Source organism: Plecotus auritus, assembly GCF_963455305.1.
Source record: "Plecotus auritus genome assembly, chromosome: 7".
NCBI lineage: Eukaryota > Metazoa > Chordata > Mammalia > Chiroptera > Vespertilionidae > Plecotus > Plecotus auritus.
In genome coordinates this window covers 148258895-148277869 of record NC_137774.1, presented here as the reverse complement: position 1 = coordinate 148277869, position 18975 = coordinate 148258895, and the positions used below count along the sequence as shown (strand labels likewise).

Below are 18975 nucleotides of genomic sequence, written 5' to 3'. Positions count from 1 at the left end.
GGTTCCAGCCTGGGAGGGAACAGTGTGCGCTTTGCTCCCATCCGGTTTTATTTGTGAGGTCGTCTGGCCCTGGCTGAGGGATGGGCGGCTGCAGGAAGCAAGGGGGCCTCCACACTTGTTCCTTTTGTCGCGTGGGTTCTGACCTGGTGGAATGACTCCCTGACTATCGGGTCTCCGTGTTCTGGTAGTGGTGTTTGGATTTCTGTAAGATCGCACACAGGTCAGCCTTTCTTCTGACTCCAAAACTATACACCGAAGCAGGCGCAGATTTTGGACTTCAGTGGCTGTCCATTTGGTGGGGAGTATGTTTCCAACCGTGACAAAACTTTTGGGTGTGACATTGAGAATTTTTTAATGTGTAATGTAACTCATCTGAAATAATGTTCAGGTGAAAGTTCTTGAAGTCAGTTTAAAGCTGTCATTTCTGGGACTCCTGCCTTTTCTTGAAGCATTTTCTTGGTGGGTTCAGTTGGCATGGGTGGCAGAGGAAACCGGGCAGAGATTGAGAAGAGAATGGAGAGGGTGGTGTCCCTCCTGATGATAGGAAAGGGCAAGGTTGTCCCCAGTTGGCTCCTGGTCCCTGCCCCGTGTGTGTCCAGAGCCAGACACTGGTATCTTCCTCTTTCACTTGTAGTTTCGTACTCACCACCTACTAGGTGCTGTGCCCAGCGTACTAGGGTGTTAGGACACAGTCACTTCCTCTGTGCTCCTGAATGCCCCCTTCCCAGGTCCCCCCTGATTCTTGTGGTTTAGGACAGCGGTCGCCAACCGGTGGTCCGCAGACCACTGGTGGTCCGTGAGGTCCCAAAGGTTGGCAACCGCTGGTTTAAGAGGCCTTCCTCCTCCCACTGCTCTGCTGCTTAGAATCCCCTGAGGTGCCCTGGGGACCAAGCCAGCCCTGAGCCCTTCAGGTGGTTTCCAAGGTCCCTTCTGGGCCCTCCCCACACCTTTGGCTCCAGCTGCCACAGGGCATTCTGTCCCTGTCTCTCTGCTCCTCCCTCTTGGGTGAAATATCACCTCCAGGAAGAAGCTCTCTTTCCTGGAGGTTCCCAGAGGGCCACCTCCATATCCCTGTCACATTTGCAGTCCCCCTCCTCCCCCCTTCCAGGTCTGTCCTGTCCCAAACTGTATGCTCACTGCTGAGGTGGGTGAGGTCCACTGCAGAGACTCAGCTAGTTAGATGAATAAACAAGTGAAAGGGGAGGATGTCAGAGCAGAGTCAGAAATCCCCAGCTCCCCTCCCCAGGAATCACAAAGTTGTAAATTGGAGGTTTGGAACAGTGCCTGTGGCTGTTCTTCCCTGAGACCGCTTTCAGATCCTGGTTTTAGATGTTGGCAGGCAGCATCTGGATGACATTCAGAAAAAGAACAGGTGGGTGGGATGTTTTACCCTCCAAGGAAGGGCGGGGTACCTTGTGTACACCTTGTCACAATGTTTCAGAAACCGTAGTCAGAATAATCACGTGCATTTGTAACGAAGTCATCGCTACTGCTCAGATGTCAGCAGTGTGTGGATGAGGGTGTGTAGCTCCTCAGTGCTCTCAAGTTCCAAGTCCTGCTCAGCAGACATATTTTGCTTTTCATCAAGCAGTGCTCTGTCTGCCAAGCCGTCTACCTTTATCTACTGTATTTTAGGGTAACATTTCCACAGAGTGAATTGGACTATCCAAGCAAAGAAAGCCTGCCTCCCAAATCAATAAGTAAATGGATTCAGCAATGACGGAACACCGTGGGAGCTCAGAAACTCACCTAAATTCTGGTTAAGATAAACCAGTAAGGGGACCTGCATTTATCTGCTTGAATTTGCTGCCAGGGAAGAACATTGTATGTGGATTAATGACCAGTCCATCTGTCATTTAACTGCAGATTTAGCAAGGAGCTTAAGCAACTCTTTGGACAGAAAACAGCGCAGTAAGATCTGAAAACTGGGAATAGTATAATATGGGCTAGTCATGGTGATTCCTTGCTTCTGAAATCATGAAGTGGTTTTATATCACTTGGGTTTTGGGGTACTTCCCGCTGGAGCCCACAAGTGTGAGTGTATCCCACCTCCAGCTCTGAAGTTTCCCCATTTCTGAATTCCCTATACCAGGGTCAGTGAGCACTTACTTCCTGGAAAGCTGACTGGCTTCCTGTGTACCTTGGAACTGAGTCCTGGGAGGGAGGAAGCTGAGAAGCACACCCCTCCCCCTGCCTAATCCTTAGAGAGGATTACCAGAAGGGTGGAGTCCAGGGAGACTCAGACCCACTAGACCTGCTGGTAGCAGCCCTTTGTGGAATTCACCCAAAAGTGGGTGGTCTTTTTCTACAAGTTCTCAGTTTTGATCAAAAAAAGCAGCAGCAGGGGCCTTGGTTGGTCCCAGCCTGGATCCCAGGTTAGGTGTGACCATTCTAGAACAGGGAAGCCCACACTCTGTTCATTCTGGGCCACTCGTGGTCTTGGTACCCTGTCACCTGGCCTCAGTGCCTCAGTGCCCCCATCCCCATGCACACAGACCAGGCCTGGTATTTCCCTCCTGCTCCACTGACATGCCAGACTTCTGGGCCCTGCCCAGCCCTTCCATCACACACACCCTGCCGCCCCTTGTATCTGGGTGCTCTATGCCTGAGACATAATGAGCAGCTCGGACATAATGAGATGCACAGAAGGCCCGGCAGGCTGAGGCTCCAAGTGGGCACCAGGCCCTGGGTCTCTGGCCACCTCTGACCACCTGGGAGTTCTGATGGTAATGCCTCTGTTGGCACATTTGTAGCTCAATGGGGTCCAGGGGAATTCCCAGTGTCCTTGCACTGGTCACTCAGTGCATCTGTGGGAGGAGGGGGTCATTGGAGGGTCAGGTGCTATATACCCACATCCCAGGTGAGGAGACAGGCCCAAGTACAGTGCTGTCCCCAAGTCCAGGGCAGTGATGGCTGCTTCATGCAGACATCTGACCTGACCTCCCAGGGAGCCCCATCCAATTCTAATTTATGGAAGGGTCCACACATGACACTGAGGGTGGGAAGGGAGATTCAAAAGGCTTGTCTTTTAGTTTTTATACTCCTCTGTCCTGAAATATGAATTTTTAACACGTGTATACTTTTTATATGTGTGTGTATATAAACATACATATACACAGAAGCATATTCATACATTACATGCATACATATACACAGAAGTATATACTCACATACTCACACACACATACAAAAGCCATGCTGCAGGAGCTGGGCACCTTGCCCACCCTGCCAGGCCCACAAGTGTCAGGGCCCTGGGAGGGCACACCCCTGATGATGTAGACCATCTGAGGAGAGCCCTGAACTTTCCTTTCCAGGCGAGCCTGAGCAAGGCTTCCACACACCATGTTCCAAGGAGCCCTGCCCCTGCCTTGCCCGCCTGCCCAGAGACCTGGAGCCTTGCTGGCCCTGCCCCCTGTCCTCCTGCCCCCGGGGCCTTCAGAGTGCCACCATCCCCAGAGCAGGCAGAGTCCCCATCAATCCCCCGGAGTTCCTGTGGGTTTTGGGGGCTGGGTTAGGGCGACATTCCTAGTGTTTCATGAACCTAGCCATGGCCTAGCTCAGTGGTCGGCAAACTCATTAGTCAACAGAGCCAAATATCAACAGTACAACAATTGAAATTTCTTTTGAGAGCCAAATTTTTTAAACTTAAACTTCTTCTAATGCCACTTCTTCAAAATAGACTCGCCCAGGCCGTGGTTTTTTGTGGAGGAGCCACACTCAAGGGGCCAAAGAGCCGCAGTTTTCCGACCACAGGCCTAGCTGTGAAGTGCAGTATTTTGAAAATGAGCCCAGAAGAAAGCATGGGCTTGGAAATAACATGTTTGAGGACGTGGTCATAGTGTTTATCCTTCTAGAGCCCAAGTCACCGTGCAGCCCCTGGGCCATGTTTTGCAGGACCTTATTTCTGTTTGGTTTGTTTGTTTTGTTCATTAGATTCCACATACAAGTAAAATCATATTGTGCTTGTCTTTCTCTGACTGGCTTGTTTCACTTAGCATAATACTCTCCAGGTCCATCCATGCTGTCACAAAAGTAAGACTTACTTCTTTTTTATGGCCGAGTAGTATTTCATTGCGTAAATATACCACAGCTTTTTTTATCCACTTATAGATACAGAGAACTGACTGACAGCTGTCAGAGGGGAGGGGGTTTGGGGGCTGGGTGAAAAAGTTGAAGGGATTAAGTAAAAAATTCATAGACACAGACCTGTGTGGTGATTATCAGAGGGAAAGGGGATGGGGAAAGTGGAAGAGGGTTAAGGGGGGATAAATGGTTGCAGAAGGAGACTGGACTTCGGGTGGTGAACACAAAATATAATATCTATAGATAGATAATGTATTATAGAATTGTACACTGGGACCCTATATAATTTTATTAACCAATGTTACCCCAATAAATTCAATACAAATTAAAAAACAAAAAACTAGTTCTTTGTCCCTTGGCATTTTAACCATGTGGCAGCCTTATGAGCTTAGGTGTTTTAAGTGCTGAAATGCTGTTCAGACACGGCCACTGGCAGTCGGCTTCCTGTCTTACTTTGGGCACATTTCTTGGGCTCTGTTACATTTGGTGACAGTCCACCAGCTACTACAGGCCATCATGGTCAGAGCCCTGGCCTCGCCCTGTGTTACCACACGTGCAGGTGTCCATGGGACAATGGCCCTTTTCCTCATAAAAGTCAGGTTTCCATCTCAAAGCCCGAGGAGTGATATTTCCTAAAAAAAATTATTTGCCACATAAAACCTTCTTTAAAAAAACTTTTCATAATTTTAATATTTCAGCCCCCTAGGCTGATGACACAGAGCCGGGCCTCTCCATACTGTGTCTCACGCAGGTTCTCTAAGATCTGGGGGGTGAAGACCAGCATTTGACACCCAGTGAGGCCTGGTGCTCCATGGCCTGCCCCAGAGCCTGAGCTGCTCACAGGTGACCTTGGTGCCCAAGGTAGCCAGGTATGCTGACTGGCAGAGGGCTCCATCTGGATCAGGCCCTGGATGCCCACCCTGGGATGGGGGTCTTCTATCTTAGCCCATTTACTCTCCCAGGCTCTTCTGGAGGAGGCATGGGTGACTGTCTCATATACAGAACAAACAGCAGAATTCCCCACCACCACCACCACCAGCTGGCTACCCTGCCCCCACACCCTCCATCCACCCTAGCTGACCCTGTGTCTTCCGATCACTCCTGTCTTTCCCCACTGTGCTATGGCCAGGAGACAGACTGGTGGGCTGGAGGCTCCTCGAAGCTGGGGAGCAGAGCCCTGATATTCTGGGGCACTGTCTGTATTTGAGGGTGGGTATAGTCATGAGTAGGTGCCCAGGTGGGGGGCTGCCTGCAGTTGGAGGCATTCTCCCCATGGCTGGGAGCCCAGGACTTCTGGAGAGGGCCCCACCATGGGAAATTTAGGACACCGTGTCACCTGGGCCCTGCTGGCTGTGCAGGTATTTGCTAAACAAATGGAAGCGGCTGGAAATGCTGGATTTCAAGATTCTTGAATTTCAAGATTCTTTTAAACGGACATGAAGGCCCCTGGAGATAAAGGATTTCCTTGAGCTACAACTCTGAGCTGAGCTGAGCTAAGTGGGGAACAGTGAGGATCCCTCAGGCCTGCTGTGTAGGTGGGCCCTTATTGCTGGGGTGGTCACAGCATCCTTGTCCCTGCCTCCGGCGTGTTGTGGTCTGCACCCCCTACCTTTCCTGCCCCTGCTCGCCATCCCCCTGAGCCAGATGCTCCCCCTGGAGCACATGACACATGAAGCTGCCCACTGACCCTGCTGCCTTTGGGAGGGCACACCCGACTTCAGACAGTTAGATTGTGGGGGCTGTGCACTTAGGAGCAGGGACTGGGGCCTTTGCCTCACTTTCTGGCCTGTGAGCCTCGAGGACAGGGACCTGCTCTGTCTGGGACACAGCCAGGGGCCTATAGGGGCCCACCTGTCAGATGAGCAGACCTGTCTGCCTCTGGTGCTTACTGCAGCACTCTAGTTCTGCCAGCCTGGGACCACTGGTGTTCTGACCCTGTCATTTCTGGATATCACTTTTCAGTGGACCAGGACGAGGTCTTCTTAGTGCCTGGCCTGTGCACTCCCCTCCCTCCTGAGTTCTTATCCCTCAGGGACATTCTCAAGGATAAGCCACCTTTTAGAGTGGCTCTTGCATCCTGGCCCTTCACCAGGCTGTTTGGGGGCCTGCCCCACCCCCTGGGGCCTGCCGTCCAGCCTTGCTTGTTCTGGGCTGCTACACCCATCTGTGGGGCTCACAGCCTCCTGGGTCCATTTCTGCAAGTGGAACTCGGTTTTCTTTGTGTAATTACAGGGTGTCCTGCCCACAGTGAGGTGCCGTGGGAGTAGGTCAGGTGTTGTTGGGTTCCTGCAGCCATTAAGACGGGATGTGGAGCCAGCTCCTGCCTCTGGAGCTGAACCTCGTCCCAAAGTGGAATGTCCAGCCCAGGAAGCTACACTTCCCAGCCTTTCTGCCCCCCACCCAGGGCCCCCACCTGCGTTTTGTTTTACTGTGGAATTTCACATCCCAGGGCCACAGGGACAGACTCTGGGCTCCAGCCAAGAGGCCCTGAAAACCCAAGGAGATGAGATTTTGTAGAAACTGAGGAGTAGGAGTGAAGACAGGGAGAGCATGGGGGGGGGGGGGTGGGGGGCAGGGGGCGGAGGGAGGGGAAGGGGACCCTGAGGATGCCATCATTCTGAAGCAGTGGAGCATTAGTGTCCCATGTGGCTGCCCTGCCTGTGTGCTTTACCCTTGCCCATCCTGCCTGCCTAGCCCCCTGGCCCCACCTGCCCCTCCCACAGGCCTGGCCTCTAGCCCCAGAGCCTTTGCACTAGCCTTCCCCCTATGGGACCCCTCCCATGCCCCCCCTGCACTTTCTCGGTCTTTGCTTGAATCCCACCGGACATTATAAAGACCTTCCTCAACTCCCTTGGAGAAGAGATAATCCCCTCCACCCCCCACCCCACTCCAAGTGTGCCCACTACACCTGGACACCTATTGTCTGCTCATTTGTGTTGTCCCTCCTCTGTCTTGGGGCCTAGCCTCTGACCAGTGAGCCTCTGTTGGCGTCTGGGTGGTAGTTTTCCCTGGAGACCTGAGTCCATGTGGCAGGTGGCTGCTGATGTCCCTGACGGTCTGCTTCCCTGGCTCATGTGGAGGCTCTTTTGCTCACCTGCTGCTGCGTGTCCTTGGGCCTAGTGCTCTGCTGAGCACCCCAGCACTGTGGGCCCACCTACACAGCAGTGCCTTGCACTCCTGCTCCCTTCATCTGGAAGACCTGTGCTGCCCATTGTGTTGACTGCTGACTGAGGGGTTTATTTCATTCTTCCTTCACCAGCTGGTCTGTGGGCCCCACTGCCTCAAATTGCCCCCAGGTCCCGGTGCCAGGGGCCTGCACACCCTGGGCCTGTGAAACCATCAGTGCTGATGGAGCCAGACTCAGGCCTGAGCTGGCCTTCTGGCTGGACCCTTCGGGCACTGGCTAAAGGGCAGGCAAGCAAGGACTGTCTGGTGGTAGTGGTGGGATTCCTTGTGGGGGGGGGGGGGGGGTCCCTGTTATAGGGTGTCATGTTGAGGGTTGCCATAGACCAGAGGTGCTGACCTCTGAGGAGTGGCATGGGTGCCCATTGCTGCCTCAGGAGACCCACCATCACTGCAAGCCTTGAGAGGGGTCAGTGTGGCCATCCAGGAAAACTGCTTGGCCACCAACTGCAGGGCAGAGGTGTAACTCCGAGGGAATGACTGAGACACTTTCGGATGCCTCCAGATTGGGCAGTGAGTGCTTAGATTTGAGTTGAGAGCTCTTGAATAGTGATGATGGGGATGGCAGGGATGTTGGGGTTGGCTGAGAGTTTGAAAGACAAAAATAGCTGTTTTAGAAAAGCTGCATTTAATTTTAGATTTGAGTGGGATAGCTAAGAAGAAATAGCACGTATGTAGCAGTAAGCGTGGGCGCTGGAAGTTTTCTTCATTGGAGGCACAGGTTATCCTAACGGTCACACAGGTCCGTGGACAGGGAGCCTCAGAGTGGGATACAGTTGACACGTAGGGTCAGGAAGACAGTCAGCATTCACATGTTAGTAAGAAAAAGGCAAATGAGTCCATGTGAATTTGGGCAAGTCACAAAAGTTCAGGTACCCAACATACACAATGTATTGTCCCCTCTGAAGCTGCCCTCGGATGTGACCTGCACTCCCTGGCCCCCCAGCAGTCACTCCCACCCCACCCCCCACGTTGACACCTTGGCTCACTAGCCACCTTCATGCTTGTCTTTCTGTAAAGAGGAAGCTTTTTCATAAGAGCAGTCATGTGTGTGACGAGGTAAAACCGACCCCGACTGTTGAGACATCGGCTTTTTGTTTCCCTTTTGCATTCACGTATTCTATCTCCTAGTGTAAGTGTGAAAGCTACTGTTTATTCCATACTGAAGGCAGCATAGAGTTGGGCCCAGCAGTGTTTTATATCTAACAAGGATGTGGTGGTGATGGGGAAGCACCTCAGTGGGTTTGCTGGGTTAGCATCTGCCACGTCGGGCCCAGGGCTGACCTCGGAAGCTCCTCCAGGCGCGGCTCCAGGCTTCTGTGGCTGGTGGAGTTTTCTAAGGAAAGTGCTGGATTGTGCCAGCTGATGGGACTCCTATGAGGATTACTGTGCTTTTTCTAAGTTGTTTTTTCTTTAAAAAGAAAAATAAAATGAGATGTCTCACTGCATCAGAAGAAAGTGGCCCCAGTAGATTTGACTGTTTCTACGTGGCTCTGCGGACCACATCTTGCCTGGACAGGCTGAGGTGTGGGGACCACCATCTTCCTAGGGCATCAGGCGTCAGCTTCCCAGTTTTAGAATATTCTGTCTATTCTAAATCAGGATTAGCAAAACCAGCTTGTTTTTTTGTTTGTTTGTTTTTTATAAGTAACAGTAAAAAACAAGATTAATTCCCTAGGCAAGGCTGTCCTGTTTATCTCACATTGCCCCGTAGAGCTTCCTGCAAGATGAATGCATTGCATCTCCAACCTGTTCCTCGTGGCACAAGCTTGGAGGTAACCAAGGCCAGCTTCCCAGGGTGTGTTTGTGGAGTGGAGTGCACAAGACCCAGCCCCAGGAACCGCTGCTCCAACAACTTCTGAACCCTAGTGCATGCTTCATTCCAAAGATGAGCCCTTGTCCTCCCACCCCCAGTCTCCAACTGATCTGCCCTCATTCATAGCTCCAATCCCAGGAGTCCCCCTCCCAGGGAAAGGCTTGGTGTACCTGTCTGGCTCAATTCCTTCTCTGGAGGTCCAACATGGGCCCTCCTGTATGGCCAGGTATGTGAGCGAGGTTCTGCGGCCAGCCCTCCAGTGATTTGGGGAAGGGCCTGCCGTGCAGGCGTGCTGGGGTGCCCAGTATGGTGGGAGAACGGAGGGAGGCCAGTGTTTCCAGCAGAGGCCAGGTTGGGGGTGGGGGGAGGGGGCTGGGGTCAAAGGGTGACTTGGCAGCAATGCAGAACTCTGAGCACCAAGGGGTGGGATTAGCCATGTGTGGTGAGCCAGAGTGGGAGCTGCCATGTTGCACCTTGGAGGAGAGGGGGGGGGTCTCAGATTCTGGATTTGTTTTGGAGGTGGAACCATTAGGAATTGGTAAGAAAGAGAGGTGGCAGGTATGACTGTGAAGTGTGTGTCTGCTGCCCAAGCGGCACCTGAGGGACGTGTTGCCTTGTTTGAGGGGAAGGCCGGAGAGGAGCAGGCCAGCAGGGCTCCGTTTGGGTGGTGGTTGCATATGGCTGTGGGTTCTCAGTTATGCTGTTGACAACACATATCTGGAGCCCTGGGCAGCAGATCAGGTGGGGTGTCAACATCAGAGCCATTGTCCCCGTGTCAGGCCATTGTCCACAGGCACGAGTTGCATGGAGGAAGGACTGAGTCCTGGGCCTGGGGCTTTCCCCTCAGGGCACCTTGTCTATTCCTTGAACCTGGGCTTTTGCTATGACCAGCTGACTGACCTTGGGAAGCTGCCTGCCTCCCTGTCCTGCCCATCCACTGTGGGTACCTTCTCTCTGGGACATGGACCACACCCTGCATTCCCTGGCAGGACTCTCCCTGCTTCCCCCTGCAGCGGCGGCCCTGCCTGTCTGCATCTCACTCAGCATGCCCTGCCCCTGGTGCACACGCCACCATTGTTGGTTTGTTTGTGTTGTTGTGGTGTGTTTTTTTGGGGGAGGTGTTGGGGAGTTAATTGATTGGGGTAGTTGATTTGTCTGTTGTATTGTTCCTTTTGTTCTGAAAGGCACCCCTAGAGCTGGTGAGCAGTCCCCTTTAGTTCCTGCCTGCATGTGGGGACCCTGTGGGCTGGGAGCAGGGTGGGGCCCTGGCCTGTGGTACTTCTCCTTGGTGGCCCTAGGGTCCCATCCTTATGTTTGCTATAGCAACCCCATTAATCCAGGCTCCACCCCCACCCAGGTCCCACACCCATTAGTGGTTTGTCCACGTCCTATGTGCTCACCTAAGCCTACCATCTTTGAAAAGAAACGAATTGCCACCTCGAGACCTGTCCTCAGTGCCTCATAACTCATAGCCCCTCCCTCTGGCTGCCCCTGGGTCTGTCACACACAGGTGGTCTTCAGCTCACCTGTCCCTGGTGCATCCAGCTCTGTTCCCAGCAACACTGGGATCAGCAGCCTCTCCGAGTGCCCACACCCTGCTCCTGGGGAGGGGGCCTGGGATTCCAGCTGGCAGGTGCATTCACACAGGTCCTACCTTAGTTCTCACCTGGCAGAAAACACACAGGCCACGTGCTTGGGCGAGGTGAAGGCTGAGCCATGGGGACCTGGTGGAACACCGGAAAACATGTGGGCTCTTAGCTTGGGATGCTGGGAACCCCCTGCACTCTGTGGGGGTGCAATTTACACAACACTGTACATATTTAGTACATACATATATTTAGTATATATATATGTACTTAGTACATACATACACACACACATACACATACATACACACACACATACCAATAGAACCGCTTCCTCCTCATCCTTTAGGTGGAGCCAGGTGGTTCACCCTGGGTCTGGTCTACCTTATGTCCCATCCGCCCACTCCTCTTGTCATTGGAGGCTTGTCTGTCTGCGGAGGGTCAGAGCCTGTCCTTCCCCTGCTTGCTGCGAAACTCAGAAACCAGAACTGTGTCCTTCCTGATGCCCCCAAGAGGAGCAGGAGCACTAATGCATTCCCTGAGGTTCACATATTGTGTCCCATGTGGAATGGCCGAGTGGACCCCGTGGCTGCTGGCTACAGGAACATGTATTGCTAATTAACCAAATAACTTGGACAGCAGCACTCTGGCCCTGAGTCAGGGTGCTGGGCAGGCTCCGGTCCCTTGACCAGGTCTCGACAGCTTCTCCCTGTTGGTCCAGATGGAATGAGGCACTGCCTCCATCCCAGTCTGCAGGTCCCAGGCACATGGGGAGGGGTGCTGGAAACCACATGCTCTTTCTTGAACCCCATGAGATAGTTGTTTTAGACGATGATTTATAGTAGGAACTATCCTGGAAACAGAAAATGCCTGCAGCCTGGCTGGTGTGCCTCAGTGGTTGAGCGTCGACTTATGAACCAGGAGGTCACTGGTTCGATTCTCAATCAGGGCACATGCCTGGGTTTGGGTTCTATCCCCAGGAGGGGGTGTGCAGGAGGCTGCTGATCAATGATTCTCTTTCATCAGTGATGTTTCTATCTCTCTCCCCTTCTCCCTTCCTCTCTCTGACGTCAATAAAAACATACTTTTAAAAAAATGCCTGCAGAGCAGGGTGTGGTGTAAATGCCACACCATCCAAGTGCGGACTTTCTGGGATTTTCAGGTACTGTGCCTGTTCACACATCTACAGCACAGGCACCAGACAAAGGGCGATTTATGGGAACAAATAGTAAACTCTCCTGTAACTTGCTATCTTTGCAAATTGAGAAGAGAGGGCCAGCTGTCAATTTTAATGGCAGAGCAGGATTGCTGAGCTAGCTCCCAGCCAGCACCCCAACAGTGAGGGCACCCCAACAGTGAGAGCAGCCCACGGGCTGGGGAGAAGGGTGAGGGGGTGGGGGGTTACATCTCAGGAACAGGAGGGAAGTGTCACCTACAGACTGCGATCTCTTTTCCCTCTGCAACAGAATTCTAAAATAATCACAAATGATAGAAAAGGACATAATATTGTAAACTATATGTTAAAAATGAAGGAAAGGCAATAAACTTACGGGATTAAATTAAAGAGGTACTTAAGAGAAAGTTGTGTGTTCTCAGTGTGAATTTTGGGAAATAAGGTATTTCTGAAATTAATGCTCCTGGCTTTTACTGCAAGATGTGAATTAGACCGTTAGCATAGACTCAGAGTAGGAGACACTCTAGTACAGGGGTCCTCAAACTTTTTAAACAGGGGGCCAGTTCACTGTCCCTCAGACCGTTGGAGGGCCGGACTATAGTTTAAAAAAAAAAAACTATGAACAAATTCCTATGCGTACTGCGGGCTCGGGATGAGTCGGCTGCTAAGCAGGACAGGCAGCAGCACCCGTCAGGCCGATAAATGTCCTCGGCGGGCCGCATGTGGCCCGCGGGCCGTAGTTTGAGGACGCCTGCGTAAGAGCCAGAATCAGTATCAAACTGGTTCTATAAGCAGATTAATAAAATAGAAGAAAATCTGTCAATATAGGCTGAAAAGTTTTAGAAGGCACAAATAATATAAACAATGAGATTGTAGATCAGGACTGATCTAAAAGTCATGACGAATGTCATGGGCAGCTTCCGTTATCCTGAAATCACTCATGCCGGGAAGTTTAGTGGGGGAGGAAAAGTCTGAGAACTTTGGAGATTTCCTCATTGACGAAAGTACTGAAATGAAACCAAGAGAAAAGAGAAAGCTTGATAAACAGTAGTCTTAGAAACATGGAAACAGCAGTCAGAAATCTCCGTAGAAATTTCTCTAGAGAGGCAGCTGGCTAAAATCCTAATGTTGTTCTCAGAGTATTCACCCAGAGGAGGCAGCACGCGAGGAGACCCAGGGGTCAGGGTCACCGAGGATCCCGATGACTCGGTCTCAGAGGCGTTTTCACAGCCAGACATAGCGATTTATTTATTTATTTATTTATTTATTTATTTATTTATTTATTTATTCATTTATTTATTTTCCCCCAGCAATTCCTTTAAGACGGGGATGGGGACATCTGGCCCTGCCAAGACAACCTTAGTTGGAATTTGAAATTCAATAAATCTAGGAGCTTTTTTCATAGCAACATAATTTTTAAGTTGATAATTTTGTATGGCCCGCAGATACTGTTATAAATATCCAAATGGCCCTTGGCCAAAAAAAAAAAAAGGTTCCCTACCCCTGCTTTAAGAAAAGAAACTGTACGTGTCACTTTGCAGCACTGTCGCTAAGGTTTTAATGTGAGACAAGCTGTGAACACATCACTTGTGGTGAGTGAGGGCAGGCACAGGTTCACTCACTGGACACAGACCTGTGATAAAGTTCAGCACCCAGTCACCATGTAAAGCAAAGCCAAGTTCTCAGAAAGCCAGGATGCAAAGGTGCATTCTCACCAGTAAAAGACATTTCCTGACAGCCTCGAGCCAGCACCACTTAGTGGGAAGCATGGCCACTGAGCCAGCAGGACAGCAGGTCTGGGATGGCCGCTTAGGTGCAGGCTCCTACTGAAACAGGAGCTTCCCGCTGGGCTCTCCCCACCCCGCTCCTGCAAGAGGAGGAGAGAAGGGCCATTAAACATTGCCATCATTTGCAAAACATGGTTATCAAATCCGCACTGTCCAACAGGCAGCCGCGGCCACAGGTGGCTATTGAGCACTTAAAACGAGGTGAGTGTAAATTGGGATGCCCCATAAGCATAAAACGCACACTGGATTTCCAAGACATGAAAAAAACATGGACTACCTCATAATTTCTTATATTGAGTACATGCTGAAGTGATATTGCAGGTATATTGGATTAAATAAACTAAGTTTCATCATTTCGTATTTTTTAAAGTGTGGCCACTGGGAAATTAATAATTACACAAATGGCTGGCATTGTATCATGTTGGGCTATGCTGGTCTTGACAGGAGCCCAAGGGAATCTGCAGAGGCTGAGTGAACAGCCCACATGCACTCGAGTTGCAGGTGATGGAGGCCCAGCAAGGTGAGGCGGGTGGGGCTGTTCAGGCTTGGCCAACCGAGAACATGAGACCTCACCACAGACCTCCTGTCTTTTCTGTCTTCTCTGTACCAAACCTGCATATTTGAAGTGTGTATTATTGCAGGTAATGGAACACTGCAGTATGGGTCATAACGTCTTTGTAAGTTTCAGTTCTGTCATCCTTCCCAGTCCACTTCTGACTGACCGCCTGAGTATCAGCTGGTGCAGAGCCAGAGCGTCGAGTTGTGCATGGTAGTGTTTTAGTGACAGCTGTCCATCCACCTGGACTCTCTTGGACTCGACCACTCCGCTGAACCCACATGTCCATCATTCCCACTCCCACCCCGTGTTTGCACTATCTCCTCACCTGCAGAGCCTGCCCCTGTCCACAGAGCCCCAACCCATCTTCCTGGTGTCCTCCTAGCTAGACCCATGGTGGCACATTCTCTGCTGGGCTTGCGCCCTATAACTTCTTTGGGCTGGAAAGCCCCCCGAATTCCCTGGTCTTCCTGGGGCCTAGTCTTGCCAGCCCCACCCCTGCCATCTGGCTATTTCACAGATGACATCTTAGTGCTATGCAAGTGTCCTCTTATCATATAAGCCTCAGGTTCGGACTGCTTGCAGGTGTGGGAGTCGGGGTGGAGCACTCTTGACTCCCCGAGAGAGCCCCCCAACCCTGGTCCTCGGCCTCCTGCAGGGGTGACTTTAGGACAGAGTGCGAAAAGGGTAGCAGGTCCCCTGTAACCTGGGTAGGGTGTCACTGCTGCTCCAGCCACCTGGCTGTTCCTGAGATGAAAGTACCCCGGCCAGGGCAGGTCTAGCGCTGGTGCCTGGCAGCTTCCACACGAGGATTCCAGAGGAGAGGTTCCCTGATGACATTGCTTCTGGAACGACCTCAGTCTGTCTCCCCAGATCGCGGTCATGACGCTGACACTCTTTCCCATCCGGCTGCTGCTTGCTGCCTTCATGATGCTGCTCGCCTGGCCCTTCGCGCTCGTCGCTTCCCTGGGACCCGCTGAGAGGGACCCGGAGCAGCCCCTGGCCTTGTGGCGGAAGTAAGTCCTGTCAGTGATGCTCTGATGTGGGGAGTCACAGGGTCATTTCTTTGTTCTCATAGCTTCTGTCCACCCAGTGTTTATCCACCCCTTCCCGGGGCAGTGTGCGCCAGGGCTGCACGCTCTGGGCTGGGACACTGCGGCTCCTGCCACACCCCTGCCATGGTCTCCAGCTTCTAACAGGGTCCTTCCAGCCACATGGCTGCTATATCCATGTCCCCCAGCCCTCAAACCCCAGTGTGAGGTGTGGGGTGTGCAGGAGGCAGCTGATAAATGATTCTCTCTCATCATCGATGATTGTATCTCTCCCTCAGAAATCAATAAAAATACATACATACATACATACATACATACATAAATAAATATGGGAGAACAAACTGCACACTGAACCCCTGAGAGGAACACACAATGACTTGTGCCCAAGTGTGGGACCCAGGGAGGCAAGAGGAAGCAGGTTTTGAAATAACAGGGCTCAGAGCATATGCCCTTTGGCCCTGTGCACAACGGGGAGCACCACGCTCGTGCAGTGGGCGGGGAGGTGGATCCTCCCTGCTGTGCACAGCTGTGCGGCTCTGAGTAGACTGATGTTAGGTTAAGGAGCCTTTTTGCTGAATGTATGTTAGTGTCATTCAAAAGTTCCTAAAATAAAAATCTTAGGTTTTGTTAATGAAAGGAAGTGCGCCCTTTCACGAAAGGCACTTACTCTAAGTTACTTTGAAAACACACAGCGTTGTAAAAACTAGTGTCTTCTTGCAACACCTCATCAGCGGGCCGACACCTGAGCCAGGCCAGGCGGGCCATGGTAATGGTCGTCTTGGTGCTGACACTCCCCACCCTCCTGACTCATGTGGTAGAAAGAGGGTGTCTTAGTCCTCTCAGGCTGCCTTAACCAAGTACCACCAGCCGGGACTAAACAGACATTCATGCCTTGAGTCTGGAAGTTGGAGGCCAGGGTGCCGGCATGGCTGACTTCCTGGGGAGGGCCTCTTCCTGGCTGCAGATGCCACCTTCCCCCTGTGTCCTCACAGGACAGTGTTCGGATCTTTCTTCCTCTTCTTATAAAGACATCCTATCAGATGCAAGACCTACCCTATGATCTCACTTCACCTTATTTCAAAATATTGGGGATTAGGGCTTCAACATAGGAGTTTGGGGGACATGATTCAGTCCCAAGTGCTCCATGGGGGGACTCTGCTCTCAGATCTGAGAAGTCCATCTTCATGACAGCCTGGTGTCATCTGTGCACTGGAGACCGGGGCCTGGACTTGAACTTACTTTCAGCTTTTCTCTGCTCTCCTGGAGGCCTCCCCCACACCCAGGGTCTTAGCTTGGGATTGCCCTGGAGAAGCCCAGTGGCCCCCACCTGCCTTCCAGTCTGCAGCCCAGCACTGCCTCTAGACCTGCTGCCCAGGGACTGGCCCTGCTTCTGGCCAGCCTGGCCCTGCATTGAGCTCGAAGCTCCTTGCAGCTCCAGGACATGGCCCAGGCCCTTCCTGTCCTCACAGCCCCAGGGTATGGCCTCAGGCCTCTCCTGTGCATCGTCAGCTGTCATTGCTTCATGGTAAGGGGAGGGGAGGGGGAATAGTAGGCAGAATGTCCCATCAACACACAGACCAGCTCTCACCTCTCCCCTTGTCTGGGTGCTTGCTCCCTTTTGTAGCAAAACCATTTGAAACATGCAGATCAGCGGTCTCCAGGACCACATGGATCTCAAAGACCCAGGTGGACTGGGCTCTTGTGCCACTCTTCACATGCTTGCATGTTCAGGGACCAACACCCAGGGTTCGATGTCAGGATGCTCCCTCCACCTGGACACACTGTCTCCTCAGTGTCCAGTTATCCCCCCACCTCGGTAACCCTTTACCTGCCATGTGCCCCTTCTTGTTTTGCTGGCTGTGTCTACCTCCCCCCGACCTCGGCTGCAGTGAGTCCCTGTGCTCTCCTGGTGAGCTCGTCTAGTTCAAGGATGTCCACAGGAGGAAGGAGACTCCTGTTTGACTTGCATCCTCTCTCATAGGGTCGTGGACTTCCTGCTCAAGGCCATCATGCGGACCATGTGGTTCGTCGGCGGCTTCCACCGGGTGGCCGTGAAGGGGCGGCAGGCCCTGCCCACCGAGGCAGCCATCCTCACCCTGGCACCACACTCCTCCTACTTCGATGCCATCCCCGTCACCATGACCATGTCCTCCATCGTGATGAAGGCTGAGAGCAGAGACATTCCAATATGGGGAAGTGAGTGAGGCCCTCCCCACCCGCCCTCAGTGCAGGTCACTCCCATGTGAAATAGGCCCTGGGCTTGCGTCCCTGTTATCTTTCCTTTGTTGTGATTTCCTCTGTATTAGTCATTGTGGGTTTTAGTTTTCATTAGTGCCCTTAAATATAATTTGTTGAAGTACTTCTTCAAGTTCTAGCACCGAGGATCCTAGAAGTCTGGGCACAGCGCAGGGCTCCGACCCAGCACACTAGTTACTGTTCTCGAAACCCAGGCACAGGAGGGTCCTTAGACTGCATGGTAGATCACTGTGGCTTAAAACAACAGAACTCTGTGGTCTCTCATTCTGAGCCAGAAGGCCCTCATCACGTTATCTCAGGACTGAGCCCCCGATGGGGCTCCGGGGGGCATAGGGAGGCGGCCTTCCTGCCTCCCCAGCTCCTGATGCTCAGACGTCCCTGGGCCTGCGGTACAGTCACTCCACCTCTTTCTCTATTGTCCCAGGGCCTCTCCCTGTGTCTGTATCTCTGTGTGTCTTACAATCCAGGATGAGGTCACCTCAAGATTCTTACCTAGGTACATGTGCAAAGACCCTTGTTTTAAATGTCACATTCACAGATTCTGGGTGTTAGGACATAGACACATCTTTTTGGGGTCACCACGGAGCACACTCACCATTATATTGTGGGGGCTGTAAGGAATCCTAGGCACTCTAGGTGGTCCCTTCGGTACTCTACATGGTCCCCTCACTTCACGGATAAAAGCACCCCACATGCCAAGCCTGGCCCAGCCCTCCTGGAGCACTGCCCATGGTGCCCCTGAAGGGTTGGCCAGCCTGTGCCAGGTTTCCATCCCCGTGGTTCCTCCTGCTCTGCCTTGGTCCTGCCTCTACTCTCCTCCTCGCCAACCAGCCTCTGCCTTTTTTTTTTTTTTCAAATCCTCACCCAAAGATACATTTTTATTGATTTTTTTTTCAAGAGTGAGGAAGGGAGAGAGAGAAAAACATCCATGTGAGAGAGAAAGATCGATTGGCTGCCTCCTGTACCCACTCTTACCTGTGGATGGAACCCACAAACTGAGTATGTGCCCTGACTGGGAATTGAACTCGTGACCTTTCAGTGCACAGGACAAACTCTAACCAACTAAGCCATTCAGGCTACCCTCTCTGCCTTTTAAACTTCACGTGGATTCTGGATCAGGGCTTGTCTAGGCAGAGGCAGGCTATGGTGTTCTCTCCCTCTGTGTCTGTTATCCCTTCTTATAAAAAAAACCCCAGTCACTGATTAGGGCCCACTTCAATCCAGACTACCTCCCTGTATCTTGAGTATATCTGCAAATATCTTCTTTCTACCTGGCCGCTGTGGCTTAGTGGTTGAGCGTTACCCCATGAACCAGGAAGTCTTAGTCAGTTTGATTCCCAGTCAGCGCATATGCCCGATCCCCAGTAGGGGGCATGCAGGAAGCAGCCAATCAATGATTCTCTCTCATCATTAACGTTTCTATCCCTCTCAGGGTACCCTCTCCCTTCTTTTCTCTGAAATGAATACATATTTTTTTAAAAT

The 18975-nt window shown here is 52.0% G+C and overlaps 1 protein-coding gene across 1 annotated transcript in view; it reads left to right on the top strand.

The window, feature by feature from the left end:
- Positions 1 to 18975, top strand: part of LPCAT1 (lysophosphatidylcholine acyltransferase 1) — a 38799-nt gene that overhangs the window by 901 nt on the left and 18923 nt on the right. The window contains exons 2-3 of the mRNA XM_080680556.1: positions 15059 to 15201; positions 17219 to 17433. Coding sequence (XP_080536682.1) covers positions 15059 to 15201; positions 17219 to 17433 — 358 coding nt within the window. The remainder of the gene's footprint in view (positions 1 to 15058; positions 15202 to 17218; positions 17434 to 18975) is intronic.